General features: G+C 42.8%; 4 protein-coding genes across 6 annotated transcripts in view; 3 read left to right on the top strand and 1 right to left on the bottom strand.

Moving 5' to 3' along the window:
* Positions 1 to 17,500, bottom strand: part of xrcc4 (X-ray repair complementing defective repair in Chinese hamster cells 4) — a 41,322-nt gene that overhangs the window by 22,975 nt on the left and 847 nt on the right. The gene's annotated exons all lie outside the window — the stretch shown is intronic.
* On the top strand, positions 4,032 to 5,444 carry LOC307264978 (nuclear factor 7, ovary-like; the record flags this gene model as incomplete). The annotated part of the gene is made up of 1 exon (XM_080046547.1): positions 4,032 to 5,444. Exon 1 carries the CDS (start codon positions 4,050 to 4,052, stop codon positions 5,442 to 5,444), a length of 1,395 nt encoding a protein of 464 aa, XP_079902673.1. The 5' UTR covers positions 4,032 to 4,049.
* Positions 6,236 to 10,585, top strand: LOC307265343 (E3 ubiquitin-protein ligase TRIM35-like). Its single transcript, XM_080047040.1, has 3 exons — positions 6,236 to 6,270; positions 6,831 to 6,951; positions 8,104 to 10,585. The coding sequence occupies exon 3, from the start codon at positions 8,121 to 8,123 to the stop codon at positions 9,513 to 9,515; it is 1,395 nt and encodes a 464-aa protein (XP_079903166.1). The 5' UTR covers positions 6,236 to 6,270; positions 6,831 to 6,951; positions 8,104 to 8,120; the 3' UTR covers positions 9,516 to 10,585.
* LOC307264977 (nuclear factor 7, brain-like) lies at positions 11,617 to 13,238 on the top strand (the record flags this gene model as incomplete). The annotated part of the gene is made up of 2 exons (XM_080046546.1): positions 11,617 to 11,679; positions 11,827 to 13,238. Exon 2 carries the CDS (start codon positions 11,844 to 11,846, stop codon positions 13,236 to 13,238), a length of 1,395 nt encoding a protein of 464 aa, XP_079902672.1. The 5' UTR covers positions 11,617 to 11,679; positions 11,827 to 11,843.

The raw sequence follows: 17,500 nt of genomic DNA, 5'->3' as shown, positions 1-17,500 counted from the left end.
ATATAGTATGTAGAAAAAAGATTTAGGATGTCCCGATTCTTGTGGCCAGATTTAGGATGGTTAGAAGTACCCGGATGTCCTACTTCATGCGGCCAAGATTGTTAGTGTTGAAAACTGCATCCTATTTGGGCGATTCTGACCCACAATCCAATGCGCACGTGAAGTGACGTCACATCGACGAAGCCTCCATATGAAAACAAACGGGGATGTGACGGATATAAAAGCAAGAGGCAAGATCAAGGCGCCATGTTATGATGAAATAAGAGAGTAAAAGTATGTCCCAATAGTATGCCTACTGCATCCTAACTAGATTATTTTTATCGTCAGATGTAGTATGTAGAATAGAAAAAAGAAAGAGTATGAGATTCGGAACGCAACCATGGTTAGAGGAATGCTCTGGTATCTATTATGTTCATTCTAGCGCACCCTTTGGACTAAAGCGGTAGTGTTTTGACCACGCCAGCTTTTTGTTCCTGGGTGAGCGTATACCCATGACAAAGGCATTAAGAAAAACTATATAAAAATACAATTTGTTTGCACTGATGGTCTCGTTTGCTGTTACATGTAATTTATGATCATCAGAGGGAAAAATGAGACTGTTTCAGAAATATCGTAGAAAATAGTGTGTCTGTGTCTCTGTCAGTGACAACACATTTTCTTATTGTCCTCTTTGCCTTCTACCACCAACAGTCTGATGGTGGAGGTCTCTTCAGGCTATACGGGGGTCTGTGTGTGTGTGTGTGTGTGTGTGTGTGTGTGTGTGTGTGTGTGTGTGTGTGTGTGTATCTGTCAGAGAGCAATACGGGGGTCTCTGTGTGTGTGTGTGTGTGTGTGTGTGTGTGTGTGTGTGTGTGTGTGTGTGTATCTGTCAGAGAGCAATACGGGGGTCTCTGTGTGTGTGTGTGTGTGTGTGTGTGTGTGTGTGGTTTTTACGGTGTGTGTGTGTGTGTGTGTGTGTGTGTGTGTGGTTTTTATGGTGTGTGTGTGTGTGTGTGTGTGTGTGTGTGTGTGTGTGTGTGTGTGTGTGTGTGTGTGTGTGTGTGTGTGTGTGTGTGTGTGTGTGTATAAGCCATACGGGGGTCTCTGATTCTTGCCAGATCTGTATTTAATATATTAGCTTCCATTCTCTCTATAAAACAATAGCGCGGCCCCTTCTGTGCATTCTCCTGCTTAGACAACCGTCACAGTAAACCCCTAAGAGAGCCTGGTCTGTGTGTGTGTGTGTGTGTGTGTGTGTGTGTGTGTGTGTGTGTGTGTGTGTGTGTGTGTGTGTGTGTGTGTGTGTGTGGAAAAGTGTCACAGTGAAACCCCTAAGAGAGTCACTCCTGGGAGGCTAAGTTTGCCCCTTAGCGGGACAGTGTGTGTGTGTGTGTGTGTGGGGCGGGGGGGGTCTGAGTGAGTGAGTGAGTGAGTGAGTGTGTGTGTGTGGTTGGTTTGTATGGCGTGTGTGTTTGTGAGGCAGGGGGTCCGTGTGTGTGTGTGTGTGTGTGTGTGTGTGTGTGTGTGTGTGTGTAGGGGGTACATTACATTAGGCAGTAAAGTGATGTGAGAGCACTTGTGGGAGATATGAAAGATCAGAAACACCTCCTTTAGAGATCAGGACTTCTAGCCACAATGAAGCTTCTGTGTTGAACAGGATACTCATATGCTTCACACTCGGCTGTGAACCAATCCAGTGAGAGCTGAAGGTCACTGACCAATGATGTAATAAGGACCACATCATCTGCATAAAGCAGAGATGAGATCCTCAGAGCCACCGAACTGCAAACCCCCTCTCCACCATTGACTTTGCTGAGTCTGAAGCATATGAGTAAAGTGTATAGTGCATAGAGGATTCCTATCAAGTGTATTAATGTGTGCAGCAGGGGTGGTATTGCACTCACTTTACCGCACCGTTGTGACAATAGGAGAGGGCAAATACAAAGCCAAATATCACAAAATATCCCAATATCCATCCAGCCCTAGATCCTCTCTGCTGCTATCAAGACAACACACCTGTTCACTTACCTGCACACACACCTGATGCTCATTACTCAGCCACTATTTAGAGACATACAGTATGGTCCGATATTCCCAGGATTGTACTTAACATTATGGTTAAACTCCTCCAATACATTCAGTGTTATTCGAACTACCTTTGAACGTAATCAGTGCTTTTACGAGATCCTAGTGTTAATCAGTCTACACACTCAGCAATAACACTGTACTTTGGACTGGAACACACCCTGATGTTACATTTGAATCACCAGCATTCAGCAGAGAAGGACGGAGAAAGCTCGGCCAAGAGACACACGGAGAAAATCAGATTCTGAACAAACTAACAAATTCCTCTGAGTGAAAACTACAACACTGCTGCCTACACCTGCCGACACTCCACACACTTAAGGTGAGTTAAAGAACAAGTACTTCGGAACAAGCGATCTGATTGGTCAACAGATATTTAGAATGAGCTCAAATCAGCAGGACAGCAAACATTAGTCCTCTCTAAGGAATATTAATATTTCCATGGCAACATTGCAGTAAAAGCTGAGGTTGGAGAGACTGTGAAAGTAGACTTAATGTGAATATTTCGTTTGATAAAATCCTTATCTATCTTTCTTCACTTAGTCTATCTAGGCCAGGGGTCACCAACCTTTTTGAACCTGAGGGCTACTTCATGGGTACTGTCATACGAAGGGCGCCCAGTTTGATACACTCTTCTGAAATAACAAATTTGCTCAGTTTGCCTTTAGTTATATATAATTATTAATGATTAATGATACTCATCTATGTGAAGATACTGATCATGTTAATGATTTCTCACAATAATTATCAACAATGACTTAAAAAAGGTGGGAAACAGATTATTATGCTATTTTTAGAACAGGCCTGCGGGCGCCTCATATGGTCCTTGCAAGCTACCTGGTGCCCGCGGTCACTGTGTTGGTGACCCCTGATCTAGGCTATGACTTTTGGGTGATCTCTACAAGGCAGTTTCGGACTGTGAATCTTCTGTTGCATTTTTATTTTATTACACCTGCCAACACGCAAGATGAGTTTGACTAAAAACCATGACTCATAGTTAATCTCAGTGAAAGTTAGTAGTGAGAGGGGGGCGCCCTTAGCTCAGTTGGTAGGGCGTCCCCCCCATGGGCCTCGGCCAGCAGCGGACCCGGGTTTGATTCCAGCCCGCGGTCGTTCTCTGCATGTCACTCCCCTCTCTGCCCTATTTCAACTCTGTCTCTACACTATCAATAAAGCATAAAAATGCCAAAAAAATATCTTAAAAAAAAAAAAAAAAAAAAAGGTTAGTAGTGAGGGAAGGGGAGCCATGTCTGTCTGTTGTGTTTTCAGCTGCACTCAAAGACAAAATGGCTTCTAGTTTAGAGGAGGATTTCTACAAGGCAGTTACTCAGCTGAAAGTGCAATCCTTTCGAACTATGAATCATCTGTTGCTATGGCTGTTACGTTCTGTTTAGATCAACAGCTCTGGTGCTGTTCCATTACTAAGCTACTGGTACACTAGTCACACATTTTGTTTTGACAGTTAATTCCCTAAATGATTAAAACATTTGGATTGGATTCTACATTTTTATTTTGTTGGTAATAGTTCTATAATTGCAAAATTGCTCTCGGCGGAAAGTCGGTAAGGCCTTTGTCTTGACCGCATCATTGTTGTGCTCAAATGACGTTAAAGCACACCCTCTCATGTTATATTATTATATTAGACCCAGTTCAGACCAAAGATTCGCCTCGCAACGACTTGCAACGAGACGGTTTTAGAACGTTGCGGGGGAAAAGTCGCAGCAGTGTGAACTGTTCGTTGCAGCGTGGCTGATGCCGTTGCAAAGAGTCGCAGAAGATTCATCATGTCAAATCGGCAGGTCCAGTTTTAGAACGTCTCAGCCCGTCTCGTCGCAAGAAGTTGCGAGGTGAATCATTGGGCTGAATTGGGTTTAAAGAAACATGACTGAAGTTTGAATTTCAGAGAAGTTATAGAGGAGGGAAGGGGAGCCAAGTCCTGACTGTCCTTTCTATCTGTTGTGTTTTCAGCTGCACTCAAAGACAAAATGGCTTCCAGATCAGGGGAGGATTTCTGCTGTCCGGTCTGTCATGACGTCTTCAGAGATCCTGTTCTTCTGTCGTGTAGCCACAGCTTCTGTAAAGACTGTCTGCAGAACTGGTGGAGAGAAAAACCAACTCAGGAGTGTCCAGTTTGTAAGAGAAGATCTTCAAGGCCACAGCCTCCTAGTAACCTGGCCTTAAGGAACCTGTGTGAGGCCTTCTTACTGGAGAGAGATCAGAAAGCTTCAGAGGCTCTCTGCAGTCTGCACTCTGAGAAACTCAAACTCTTCTGTCTGGACCATCAGCAGCTAGTTTGTCTCGTCTGCAGAGATTCAGACAAACACAGCGACCACAGATTCAAACCCATCGATGAAGCTGCACCACAACACAAGGATAAACTTGAGGACACTCTGTGGCCCTTAAATGAGAAGTTGGAGCTTTTTGAAGAAGTAAAAGTTAAGTCTGACGAAATAGCACAACACATAAAGGTCCAGGCCCGACGCACAGAGACACAGATTAAGGATCAGTTTAAGAAGCTTCACCAGTTTCTAGAAGAGGAAGAGGAGGCCAGGATGGCTGCACTGAGGGAGGAAGAGGAGCAGAAGAGTCAGATGATGAAGGAGAAGATGGAGGCTCTGAGCAGAGAGATAGCAGCTCTTTCAGACACAGTCAGAGCCACAAAGGTGCAGCTGAGAGCTGAAGACGTCTCATTCCTGCTCAACTACAAGGCTGCAGTGGACAGAGTCCAGCAGGGGGCACTACTAGATGATCCACAGCTGCTCTCAGGAGCTTTGATAGACGAGGCCAAACACCTGGGCAACCTGACCTTCAACATCTGGAACAAGATGAAGGACATGGTCTCCTACACTCCTCTGGTTCTGGACCCAAACACTGCTGCTCCATGGCTCATCCTGTCTGAAGATCTGACCAGTGTGAGACGAGGAGAGAAACAGAAGATTCCTGATAATCCAGAGAGGTTTGATTGGGACTGCTCTGTCCTGGGCTCTGAGGGCTTTAACTCAGGGACTCACAGCTGGGACGTCCAGGTTGGAGACAGTACAGGCTGGAGCCTGGGTGTGGTAACAGAGTCTGTCCAGAGGAAGGGAGACGTAGAGTCTGGATTATGGGAAATAGGTTTCTTTAACGGTAAATACTGTGAACATTCACCACCAGATCTATTCAACTATCTCGAGGTGCAGAAGAAGTTCCAGAGGATCAGAGTGAATCTGGACTGGAACAGAGGAAAGCTGTCGTTCTCTGATGCTGATACTAACACACACATACACACCTACACACACACTTTCACTGAGAGGTTGTTTCCAGTCTTTAACACCTGGTATGATGGTCCTCTGAAGATATTATCACTGAAGGTCTGTGTGACAGTGGAACCGAGCGGTTAGAGATGAAGAGATAAAGATGATGAATAACCTGAAGCTCATTTCTCAGCCACTATTTAGAAACACACTCAATGTCAGATTGTTGTTTGTCATCTTTCACCATGCCATGAAAGAATCTCCAGGATTCACTTTTGGACTGATTCCCTGTTGCTTACTGAGCTTGTTCTGGACTTACATTGCTTTCCTGTTTCCCCTGTAAACTACCTAGCCTTCTGTACCTGACATTGAGTTTTTGCTTGTACCAGTTTTTTTGCCAGTGTTCTACTGCCTGCTTGTATCTTTGCCGATGGTTCTAATTAAAGGAACATTACATATTGAAACCTGTGTGTTGTGTGCTGCATTCGGGTCCTACTTACTCCCATGACACTTCCCTTCATTAAATATATTTAATGTTCCCATATTCCCAGGATTGTACTTAACTTCATAGTTAAAACTCCTTCAATATATTATATAGGTCACCTTTGAACCTAATCGTAGCGTTTACAACAGCCTACTGTTAATCAGTCAACACATCCAGCAATACAACTGTTCTTTAGACTGCTCTGGAGCCCTTAAAGAATAAGTTAAAGCTTTTTTAAACAAGTCAAAGTGAAGTCTGAACACACAGCGAGACACTTCAATGTCAGGGCCCAACGCACACAGAGAGTTGTGACAGCCTGCTGCACACTCAGTCTACATGTCTAAACATAGTTCAATACTTTGGAATGAAACACACCCCTGTGCATTCAGCAGAGATTAAGCTCCGCCCCCCTCATGACTCACCTGAGACAAACCAGGTAACAGTTGGTTTCATATCTGAGTGAGGAGAGACGCACGGACAGACAACACGGTAAGATTTATTTATTTTATATTTATATCAGCTCCTTATGAGTCTAGACCTTATTCTACTGCTACTTGGGAGATCTGCTTTCAGCTTCTGTGGACTCATGGGACATCCTACAGTGCACTTTGAAATTTGTTCAATTAGTATCCATGGGTCATTTTAAATCTTTAATAACGAACCATTTCACCCCAATCTGCAGTTACTTTAAATTAGCTCAAAACTGTTTAATTGATCGACTTATCTTTTTGGGGTATTCTTATTCATTATGTGCAGTTTATTCTTAACATCATTGTTAATGAGACCTTGCTTTCAATGTCGGCTTAATGTTGTCTGGGATCTATTTAATATTTGATGAATTCATTTGCATTCATGACAAAGTTGGGAATTTACCTGATTGGGTGAACATTACCCCACTGAATGATAGTATGAGCCCCATAAGGCTTCAAATGTGTCGTACTACACAGGTAACAACAAGTGGTTAAACCAGTTCACCTGAGAGCTTTGGAGGTGTGGCATGGGTTGTTTTGAACCTGTACATTTATATAAACACACCCCGTGCATTCCAGACTATCAGATTCGCCTTCAGATCAAACTAACAACTTCCTCTCGGTGAGTTCAGCTGCAGGAGAGAAAAGAGGAACACTACAACACTGCTGCTTCGCCCTGCTGACACTCCACACGCTGAAGGTGAGTTTGACTAAATTACTCAAAGGGAGGGAGGGTAAGGCAAGGCAAGGCAAGGCAAGGCAATTTTATTTATAGAGCACATTTCAGGCACAGGGCCACTCAAGGTGCTTCACAGGGTTAAAATCAAATAAAGAATACAAATACAAAAAAAAAAAAAAAAAAAAAAAAAAAAAAAAAATGAACAAATTTAAAACATGGATAAAAATACAACATTTAAATAAAAGAATTAAAACATTTTACCAAAAAAAAAAAAAAAAAAAAAAAAAAAAAAAAAAAATTACAGGTTAAAAGGGAAACAAGAACGTTTTGAGACCCGATTTAAAAGAGCTGAGAGTCTCAGCGGACCTCAGACTCTCTGGCAGTCCGTTCCAGACATTGGGCGCATAAACGCTGAATGCCGCCTCTCCCTGTTTAGTCCTAGCTCTGGGGACTTTTAAAAGACCTGTCCCAGACGACCTAAGGGCTCTGGGCGGCTCATAACGTATCAGCAGATCAGTAATGTATTTTGGCCCTAAACCATTTAAGGCTTTGTAGACCATCATCGATATTTTAAAATCAATTCTTTGAGTGACAGGAAGCCAGTGTAAAGACCTAAGAACTGGGGTAATGTGATCTACTTTTTTGGTCCTAGTGAGGACTCGAGCAGCAGCGTTCTGAATTAGCTGAAGCTGTCTGATTGATTTTTTAGGAAGGCCTGCAAAGACACTATTACAGTAGTCAAGTCTACTAAAAATAAATGCATGGACAAGTTTTTCTAAGTCCTGCTGAGATATTAGCCCTTTAATTCTCGATATATTTTTAAGGTGGTAGTAGGCTGACTTAGTAATTGATTTAATGTGTTTTTTGAAATTCAAGTCGGAATCTATCACTACTCCAAGATTTCTAGCTTGGTGTGTGCTTTCTAACATAACAGATTTAAGCTGTGCGCTGACTTTTGATTGTTCATCCCTGGCACCAAAGACAATTACTTCAGTTTTGTCGCTGTTTAATTGAAGAAAGTTTTGGCACATCCAGTCATTGATTTGTTCAATGCATTCAGTCATGGCATGGGTAGCCACGACTGACTCTACTTAAAGCACTCTAAAGTGTGTCAGTGTATTAAATCTGCTATATGAATAAACTTGCCTTACTTTCTGTCTGTTGTGTTTTCAGTTGCACTCAAAGACGAAATGGCTGCCAGATCAGAGGAGGATTTCTGCTGTCCGGTCTGTCATGACGTCTATAGAGATCCTGTTGTTCTGTCGTGTAGCCACAGCTTCTGTAAAGACTGTCTGAAGAACTGGTGGAGAGAGAAACCAACACGTGAGTGTCCAGTTTGTAAGAGAAGATCTTCAAAAGGACAACCACCTCGTAACCTGGCCTTAAGGAACCTGTGTGAGGCCTTCTTACTGGAGAGAGATCAGAAAGCTTCAGAGGCTCTCTGCAGAGAGCACCCTGAGAAACTCAAACTCTTCTGTCTGGACCATCAGCAGCCAGTTTGTCTCGTCTGCAGAGATTCAGACAAACACACCGGCCACAGATTCAAACCAGTCGATGAAGCTGCACCACAACACAAGAAGAAACTTGAGGAAACTCTGGAGCCCTTAAAGGAGAAGTTAAGGGTTTTTGAACAAGTAAAAGTGAAGTCTGATCAAATAGCACAAAACATAAAGGTCCAGGCCCGACGCACAGAGACACAGATTAAGGATCAGTTTAAGAAGCTTCACCAGTTTCTAGTAGAGGAAGAGGTGGCCAGGATGGCTGCACTGAGGGAGGAAGAGGAGCAGAAGAGTCAGATGATAAAGGAGAAGATGGAGGCTCTGAGCAGAGAGATAGCAGCTCTTTCAGACACAGTCAGAGCCACAGAGGAGCAGCTGAGAGCTGAAGACGTCTCATTCCTGCTCAACTACAAGGCTGCAGTGGACAGAGTCCAGCAGCGCCCCCTGCCAGATGATCCACAGCTGCTCTCAGGAGCTCTGATAGACGAGGCCAAACACCTGGGCAACCTGACCTTCAACATCTGGAACAAGATGAAGGACATGGTCTCCTACACTCCTCTGGTTCTGGACCCAAACACTGCTGCTCCATGGCTCGTCCTGTCTGAAGATCTGACCAGTGTGAGAGATGGAGAGGAACAGCAGGTTCCTGATAATCCAGAGAGGTTTTATCATTACAACTCTGTCCTGGGCTCTGAGGGCTTTAACTCAGGAACTCACAGCTGGGACGTTCAGGTTGGAGACAGTACAGGCTGGGGACTGGGTGTGTTAGCAGAGTCTGCCCAGAGGAAGGGAGAGATATGGTCTGGATTATGGGAAATAGGTTTCTTTAACGGTAAATACGCAACACTGCCACCATCAGATTCAGAAACTCTTCTCCCATTGAAGAAGAAGTTCCAGAGGATCAGAGTGAATCTGGACTGGAACAGAGGAAAGCTGTCGTTCTCTGATGCTGATACTAACACACACATACACACCTTCACACACACTTTCACTGAGAGGATGTTTCCATACTTTAACCCCTGGTATGAAGTTCCTCTGAAGATATTACCACTGAAGGTCTGTGTGACAGTGGAACAGAGCGGTTAGAGATGAAGAGATAAAGATGAGGATTAAATTCACAATATTCTTAAAAAAGGTAACATTCTCTACACCTATTCCTCCTGCTGCCTCATCATTCTCATTCTCATTATTGTTTTATTGTCTTTAATATAACTTCCTTTTTTTAGTTTGACATATAGCATGAATGAATACAAAATGATTTCACTATTACACCTTCATTGAAAATCAATCAGTCTCAAAAATAATAGAGTAAAGACGTTCATTTCTCTAACAACTTGTGGCACATTAGATGACAGAAGTTTACTCAACTTCTCATGTGTCCATTAACGGTTCACAAACCAGCTAGGTGCATACCTGTATCTGATTGTTGCTATGTATCGTGATATATTCTATTGTGAAACATGTATTGTGATGCATATCGTATCGTGAAGTCCTTGCCAATATTCAGCCCTAAATCCACTCTGCTGCAATCAAGACAACCACACACCTCACACATGTTCCTCTTCCTGCACACACCCTGAGATTATTTTTCAGAATTTTCAAGCTTTACTAGACAGTACAGAGTGGAATGGGGAGACAGAGAGACAGAGAGAGAGAGAGAGAGAGAGAGAGAGAGAGAGAGAGGGGGGGGATGACCTGCAGTAAAGGTCCACGGGTCGGATTTGAACCCGCGACCACTGCAACGAAGACCGGAGAGGCAATATAGTACGCGCTCTCTCAGCCTCTATTTAGACTCCAGCTTTCAACACACTCACTGTTAAATTGTTCTTTGTCATCTTTCACCATGCCATGATAGAATCTTCAGGACTCACTTTTGGACTGATTCCATGTTGCTTACTGAGCTTGTTCTGGACTTACATTGCTTTCCTGTTTCCCCTGTAAACTACCTAGCCTTCTGTACCTGACATTGAGTTTTTGCTTGTACCACTTTTTTGCCAGTGTTTACTGCCTGCTTGTATCTTTGCCGATGGTTCTAATTAAAGGAACATTACATATTGAAACCTGTGTGTTGTGTGCTGCATTTGGGTCCTACACATGACACTTCCCTCCATTAAATATATGTAATGTTCCCATATTCCCAGGATTGTACTTAACTTCATAGTTAAAACTCCTTCAATATATTATATAGGTCACCTTTGAACCTAATCGTTGCTTTTACAACAGCCTACTGTTAATCAGTCAACACATCCAGCAATACAACTGTACTTTAGACTGCTCTGGAGCCCTTAACGAACAAGTTAAAGCTTTTTAAACAAGTCAAAGTGAAGTCTGAACACACAGCGAGACACTTCATTGTCAGGGCCCAACGCAGACAGAGAGTTGTGACAGCCTGCTGCACACTCAGTCTACATGTCTAAATATAGTTCAATACTTTGGAATGAAACACACCCCTGTGCATTCAGCAGAGGGAAAGCTCCGCCCCCCTCATGACTCACCTGAGACAAACCAGGTAACAGTTGGTTTCATATCCGAGTGAGGAGAGACGCACGGACAGACAATACGGTAAGATTCATTAATTTATATTTATATCAGCTCCTTGTGAGTCTAGACCTTATTCTGCTGCTTATACTTGGGAGATCTGCTTTCAGCTTCTGTGGCCTCATGGGACATCCTACAGTGCACTTTGAAATTTGTTCAATTAGTATCCATGGGTCATTTTAAAATCTTTAATAACCAACCATTTCACCCCAATCTGCAGTTACTTTAAATTAGCTCAAAACTGTTTAATTGATCGATTTAACTTTTTGGGGTATTCTTATTCATGATGTGCTGTTTATTCTTAACATCATTGTTAATGAGACCTTGCTTTCAATGTCGGCTTAAAGTTGTCTCAAGATCGAATTAATATTTGATGAATTCATTTGCATTCATGACAAAGTTGGGAATTTACCTGGGTGGGTGAACAATAATACCCCACTGAATGATAGTATAAGCACCATAAGGCTTCAAATGTTCCGTACTACACAGGTAACAACATGTGGTTAAACCAGTTCACCTGAGAGCTTTGGAGGTGTGGCATGGGTTGTTTTGAACCTGTACATTTATATAAACACACCCTGTGCATTCCAGACTATCAGATTCGCCTTCAGATCAAACTAACAACTTCCTCTCTGTGAGTTCAGCTGCAGGAGAGAAAAGAGGAAAACTACAACACTGCTGCTTCGCCCTGCTGACACTCCACACGCTGAAGGTGAGTTTGACTAAATTACTCAAAGGGAGGGAGGGGAGCCATAACTGACACTTCTTAAAGCACTCTACAGTAAAGTGTGTCAGTGTCGGTGTATTAAATCTGCTATATAAATAAATATGCCTTATTTTCTGTCTGTTGTGTTTTCAGCTACACTCAAAGATAAAATGGCTTCCAGATCAGGGCAGGATCTCTGCTGTCCGGTCTGTGATGACGTCTTCAGAGATCCTGTTGTTCTGTCGTGTAGCCACAGCTTCTGTAAAGAATGTCTGAAGAACTGGTGGAGAGAAAAACCAACTCAGGAGTGTCCAGTTTGTAAGAGAAGATCTTCTAAGGATTTCCCACCTTGTAACCTGGCCTTAAGGAACCTGTGTGAGGCCTTCTTACTGGAGAGAGATCAGAAAGCTTCAGAGGCTCTCTGCAGTCTGCACTCTGAGAAACTCAAACTCTTCTGTCTGGACCATCAGCAGCCAGTTTGTCTCGTCTGCAGAGATTCAGACAAACACAGCGACCACAGATTCAAACCCATCAATGAAGCTGCACCACAACACAAGAAGGAACTTGAGGAAACTCTGGAACCCTTAAATGAGAAGTTGGACCTTTTTCAAGAAGTAAAAGTGGAGTTTTATCAAACAGAAAAACACATAAAGGTCCAGGCCCGTCGCACAGAGACACAGATTAAAGATCAGTTTAAGAAGCTTCACCAGTTTCTGGAAAAGGAAGAGAAGGCCAGGATGGCTGCACTGAGGGAGGAAGAGGAGCAGAAGAGTCAGATGATGAAGGAGAAGATGGAGGCTCTGAGCAGAGAGATAGCAGCTCTTTCAGACACAGTCAGAGACACAGAGGAGCAGCTGAGAGCTGAAGACGTCTCATTCCTGCTCAACTACAAGGCTGCAGTGGACAGAGTCCAGCAGCGCCCCCTGCCAGATGATCCACAGCTGCTCTCAGGAGCTCTGATAGACGAGGCCAAACACCTGGGCAACCTGACCTTCAACATCTGGAACAAGATGAAGGACATAGTCTTCTACACTCCTCTGGTTCTGGACCCAAACACTGCTCATCCAGAACTCATTCTGTCTGAAGATCTGACCAGTGTGAGACAAGGAGAGGTACAGAAGCTTCCTGATAATCCAGAGAGGTTTGATCGTGCCTTTTCTGTCCTGAGCTCTGAGGGCTTTAACTCAGGGACTCACAGCTGGGACGTCCAGGTTGGAGACAGTACTCGCTGGGGAATAGGTGTGTTAGCAGAGTCTGTCGTGAGGAAGGGACACATAAGGTCTGGATTATGGGGAATAGTGTTCTGTGAAGGTGATTACTATGCTAGCTCACCACCAAATCAACTCATTGAGCTCGGATTGCAGAAGAAGTTCCAGAGGATCAGAGTGAATCTGGACTGGAACAGAGGAAAGCTGTCGTTCTCTGATGCTGATACTAACACACACATACACACCGTCACACACACTTTCACTGAGAAGATGTTTCCAATCTTTACCGCCTGGCATGAAGTTCCTCTGAAGGTATTACCACTGAAGGTCTGTGTGACAGTGGAACCGAGCGGTTAGAGATTAAAATAAATTTGAAAAAGGTGATATTATCTGCACCCGTACTCCTGCCACTCATTATTCCCATTATTATTGTTGATGGCAAATGTTTTTCCGAGATCTGATCAATTTTCATTGAAGCACTAATCAGCATATTTCATTCTGTTTTTTTTAATCGTTTCTGGAAGAGGCTCAATTGTGTTTAAGAGTAGCGTAGCTTTGGCTCATTGTTTTTAGATAAACCTGCAGTGTGTAGAATTTTGGGTTTTATTTCCTATCAGATTTTGTAGAAAGTAATTATAATATCCATAAGTACATTTAATTTAGTGCATAATAGCTGAAAAAAATTGTTTTAATTATTATTTTTTTCCCTTAGAAAGGGTCTCATATATGTCCATATTTCTGCATATTTTGGACCAAGGCCTAGTGCCGCCATCTTGAAAGTGTCATAGTTGGAATGTCATCAGGTGCATTGTTTAAAATGTAGAATTGTTCTTGTCCTTGAAGGCCACTGTAGCTTCTGTTATTATTCTAAAGGGTTGGGGTTACCCAGGGAGCGTTGCATTCTAGAACTTTGTAGAACTTTCTTGATGATGTCATATTACACACTGCACCTTTAAACATTCAAACTTTAACAGCCTTGTCTGAGATGATTGTTGTTGTTGGACTATAAAATATTCTTGGAATAAAGATGTCATTAAAAGGAAAAAAAACACTGTATTTTCTAAACTGCTTAATTTATTTCATTGTTTACGTTACAAACACAATTATAGAACTACATGTACATTGAAAAGGAATGACGCTCATCAATAATAGATCGGATTTATATAGCGCTCAGTGTTTCCCACTAATGTATCATTCCGTGGCGGGCCGCCACACTTTCATTTTGCCCCGCCACACTTTCATTTTTTATTTTTTTTTATATATGTATATTTTACTATTTAAAAAATATAGGCTACATGTATACATTTCATTTGCAATGCGCGAGTTTCACTTGGAAACAATAGCATTTGCGCATAAAAATCTTTAACGTGTTATTCGCGCTGTGATCTCAAGAAACAATATTTCCTTCAATCATGGACGTACTGTATTATCAAAGCGCCGCTTGAGGGATCGAGGCTTCAATCTCCCCGAGTCAATCAGCCCCTCCCCCTGCGGTGCCAACACGCGCTGTGACTGTATTGCCTTTGAACACTCTCATTTTTTCAAAGTAAACGCTTCGGACCCCGCGGGACACTCAGTTAAGAGCATCGAGGGGGCGCCGAGAGGCAGGGGCTGGGACAGACGGTAGCTCGCCTCGCGGCGGACCGTCAGCTCGATCCCGAGATCCAACTACGAGCTTTTTAACTGCAGCAACTTTAAGATACGCTATTGGAGCTGGAATTACCGCGGCTGCTGGCACCAGACTTGCCCTCCAATGGATCCTCGTTAAAGGATTTAAAGTGTACTCATTCCAATTACAGGGCCTCGAAAGAGTCCTGTATTGTTATTTTTCGTCACTACCTCCCCGAGTCGGGAGTGGGTAATTTGCGCGCCTGCTGCCTTTCCAGCAGAGCACCCTCTGCTGGAAAGAATATTGTGAGCCATCCTTTGTGATTGTAGTCACAGTTATTTGAGTACTAGTAATTCAACAATCTAATAAAACAAAAGGGCGCTTGTGTTCACTCTTTTGAACCACAGGTAACCACCACCTTTGCTTCATTTTTTTGATGGCTCAAATGTGTATCATAGAAAATTATTTATTCATTAACCATTGATAAGTGTGTTAAACTCCATCTTAATCACCATTTATATAGGAATAGTGTTCCTCAAAGTACACCAGATTGATGCATTTAACATTTAAAAGGTACAACATTTTCTTCCGGGGGAGCATACCCCCCGGACCCTCCTAGGGGGGTCGGGGTCCGTCCCCCCCACACTTTCAAAAAATTCTGTGGGAAACACTGGCGCTTGCAAAGTGCTTTACAGGGTTCCAGGTTCCATTCATTCACACACAGTCATACTGGTGGCAGAAGCGTGGCTGCCATTCCGCGCCAACGGCCCCTCCGACCGTGACAACAAACATACAGCAGTCATACACATTCACACGAGGCAAGGTGGGTGAAGTGTCTTGCCCAAGGACACAACAACCATGACACAAGTGGCAGGGCGGGGATCGAACCGCCAACCCTTCAATCATTGACCGACCCGCTCTACCACCTGAGTCACATCAAGTTTTTGGTGTGATGGTAAGTTAACCATAGTAGGCTTTAGGGATGTCCATGGTTAACTGGTTAACCGTTAACCGTTAAGAAGATCTTTAACCGGTTAATACTAAAGGTTAAATGGTTAAAAAAAAATATATATCTTAATTTCTCTGAAATCCGGACTCTTATTTTGATATCGCTAAACCGGATGTAAGAATGCCAACTGTCGGTAAAGAATGAAACGAGTAGTGTAGGCTACGCTCAACTTTATAATAGGTCCATGGTACGCTCCCAGTCACAACGCTCCCGTGTCATATGTTTGTATAATTTAATTAACAGCGTGGGCTCCCGCTAGCTTAACATAGCGCTAGCATTAGCCTTCTTGAGGTGGATGCTGTCCTGCATCTATCACCGTCTCAGTGAATGTGTGAGGGAGTGACAGACAGGCAGTGAGTGCCCGCCCCCTGCACAGACACAGGTGTGCCATGATTGTGTGCCAGGATCAACAGCGAAAATCCGTCAACAAAAGCGTTAAGTATCGTTATGCAGTACTGATAACATCGGAGCTTATCAATATTACGGTCTGTCAAAATGTTGCCCCGTGCTCAGCACTACTTAGCACCGGGTTTCGGTAGGCTATCCCCTAAGCCTGTGTGTGTGTGTGTGTGTGTGTGTGTAAATGTCCCGGCCTTTTCAGTCACTTATTTCACTTTCTGCTCCTGCATTCGCATACTACACCTCTTCTCACAACAGACAAGGTGCCGTGTGAATGTCAACATGTAGGCATTTAAATTGGCTACTGGTCCCTGAATTGTTTTTAAATTAATATTCCGGTCTTTGGAACAAAAAAAGGTCGGGAGCCCTGCTATAATGCTTCATGTATTTCACTATTTTAGGCTACATTAAATCTTAAAGGTTAACCGGTTAATAACCGTTAATTCTGGTGGTTAACCGGTTAAAGAAAAAAATCTAAATGGCCATCCCTAGTAGGCTTGTTTTCTGTTATGTCTCGTTTCCACTGACACTGCACAGTTTGAGTGAGCACAGTGAGTTACGCGAATAGCCTACCTACTTCCACTCAATTTTCATTTCCCTTCAGGAGTCAGTCTGGGTCCGCGGTATATTCGTGGGCTTTCTCAGAATAGATTTTAGCATGACCAACCAGCGAACAGAGGGAGTGGCTGAGAACAATGTCGTGTGCCAGTTTCAGTTGCAGAAGTTGCCGCATGACATACAACGCTATGCTATCGGCACTGGGCAGATCCAATTATTTATTTTATTTATTTTCATTTAACTTTTATTTATCCTCGAGAGACCAATTGAGGGCTGACCCTCATTTACAATGACGTCGAGTTCAAACAAATTCAAAGGAAAAACAACAATACATACAAAATATTCAATGCAAATACATCAAATACACAACAACAGGTGAAGAGAAAAAACAATTGAAACATTTACACAGTGGTGAAGAGTGGCAGCAATTAAAATTAAATGGGTGAAAGTACAATATAGCCGAATTAAAACAGTTACAGGTAGAGTTTGGCAGATTTAAGATAGTTTGTTTAAATTGGTTAAAGGATATGAAGGTATTTAGTTTAATTTGTTGCTGTAAGTTATAGTTTTAAACTTCAACAGACACCCGCCTTCAAGTGAGTTAACGTTTGTCAATTGAGCGATTCCAGACCTTCTGTACAAATGAAATGAAGTACGATGGTCTGGACCAGGCTACAGTGGAGGAAAAGTCTGAAGTTTGTCTTTACAAAACACAACCACAAATGCTACATAGTATACCTTTAAACTGTCAGACAGACACAAGCTTAGGTTATGCTGGAAGTATCAGGATACACACAAAGGGGCAGGCACATTTAATATATTCGCAGGAATTTTCTAGATCCATATTACTATCTATCTATCTATCTATCTATCTATCTATCTATCTATCTATCTATCTATCTATCTATCTATCTATCTATCTATCTATCTATCTATCTATCTGTCTGTCTGTCTGTCTACCTGTCTGTCTGTCTATCTATCCATCCATCTCTCTGTCTATATATCTATCTATCCAACTATCTGTCTATCTATCTATCTATCTAT

The sequence above is a fragment of the Ammodytes marinus genome (genome assembly GCF_949987685.1).
Source record: "Ammodytes marinus genome assembly, chromosome: 18".
Lineage (NCBI taxonomy): Eukaryota > Metazoa > Chordata > Actinopteri > Uranoscopiformes > Ammodytidae > Ammodytes > Ammodytes marinus.
The sequence above is the reverse complement of the archived record's forward strand: the minus strand, read 5'-3'. Positions and strand labels throughout refer to the sequence as shown.

Coding starts and splice junctions, on each gene's coding strand:
- LOC307265343 (XM_080047040.1), top strand. CDS start 8,121: ATGGCTGCCAGATCAGAGGAGGATTTCTGCTGTCCGGTCTGTCATGAC.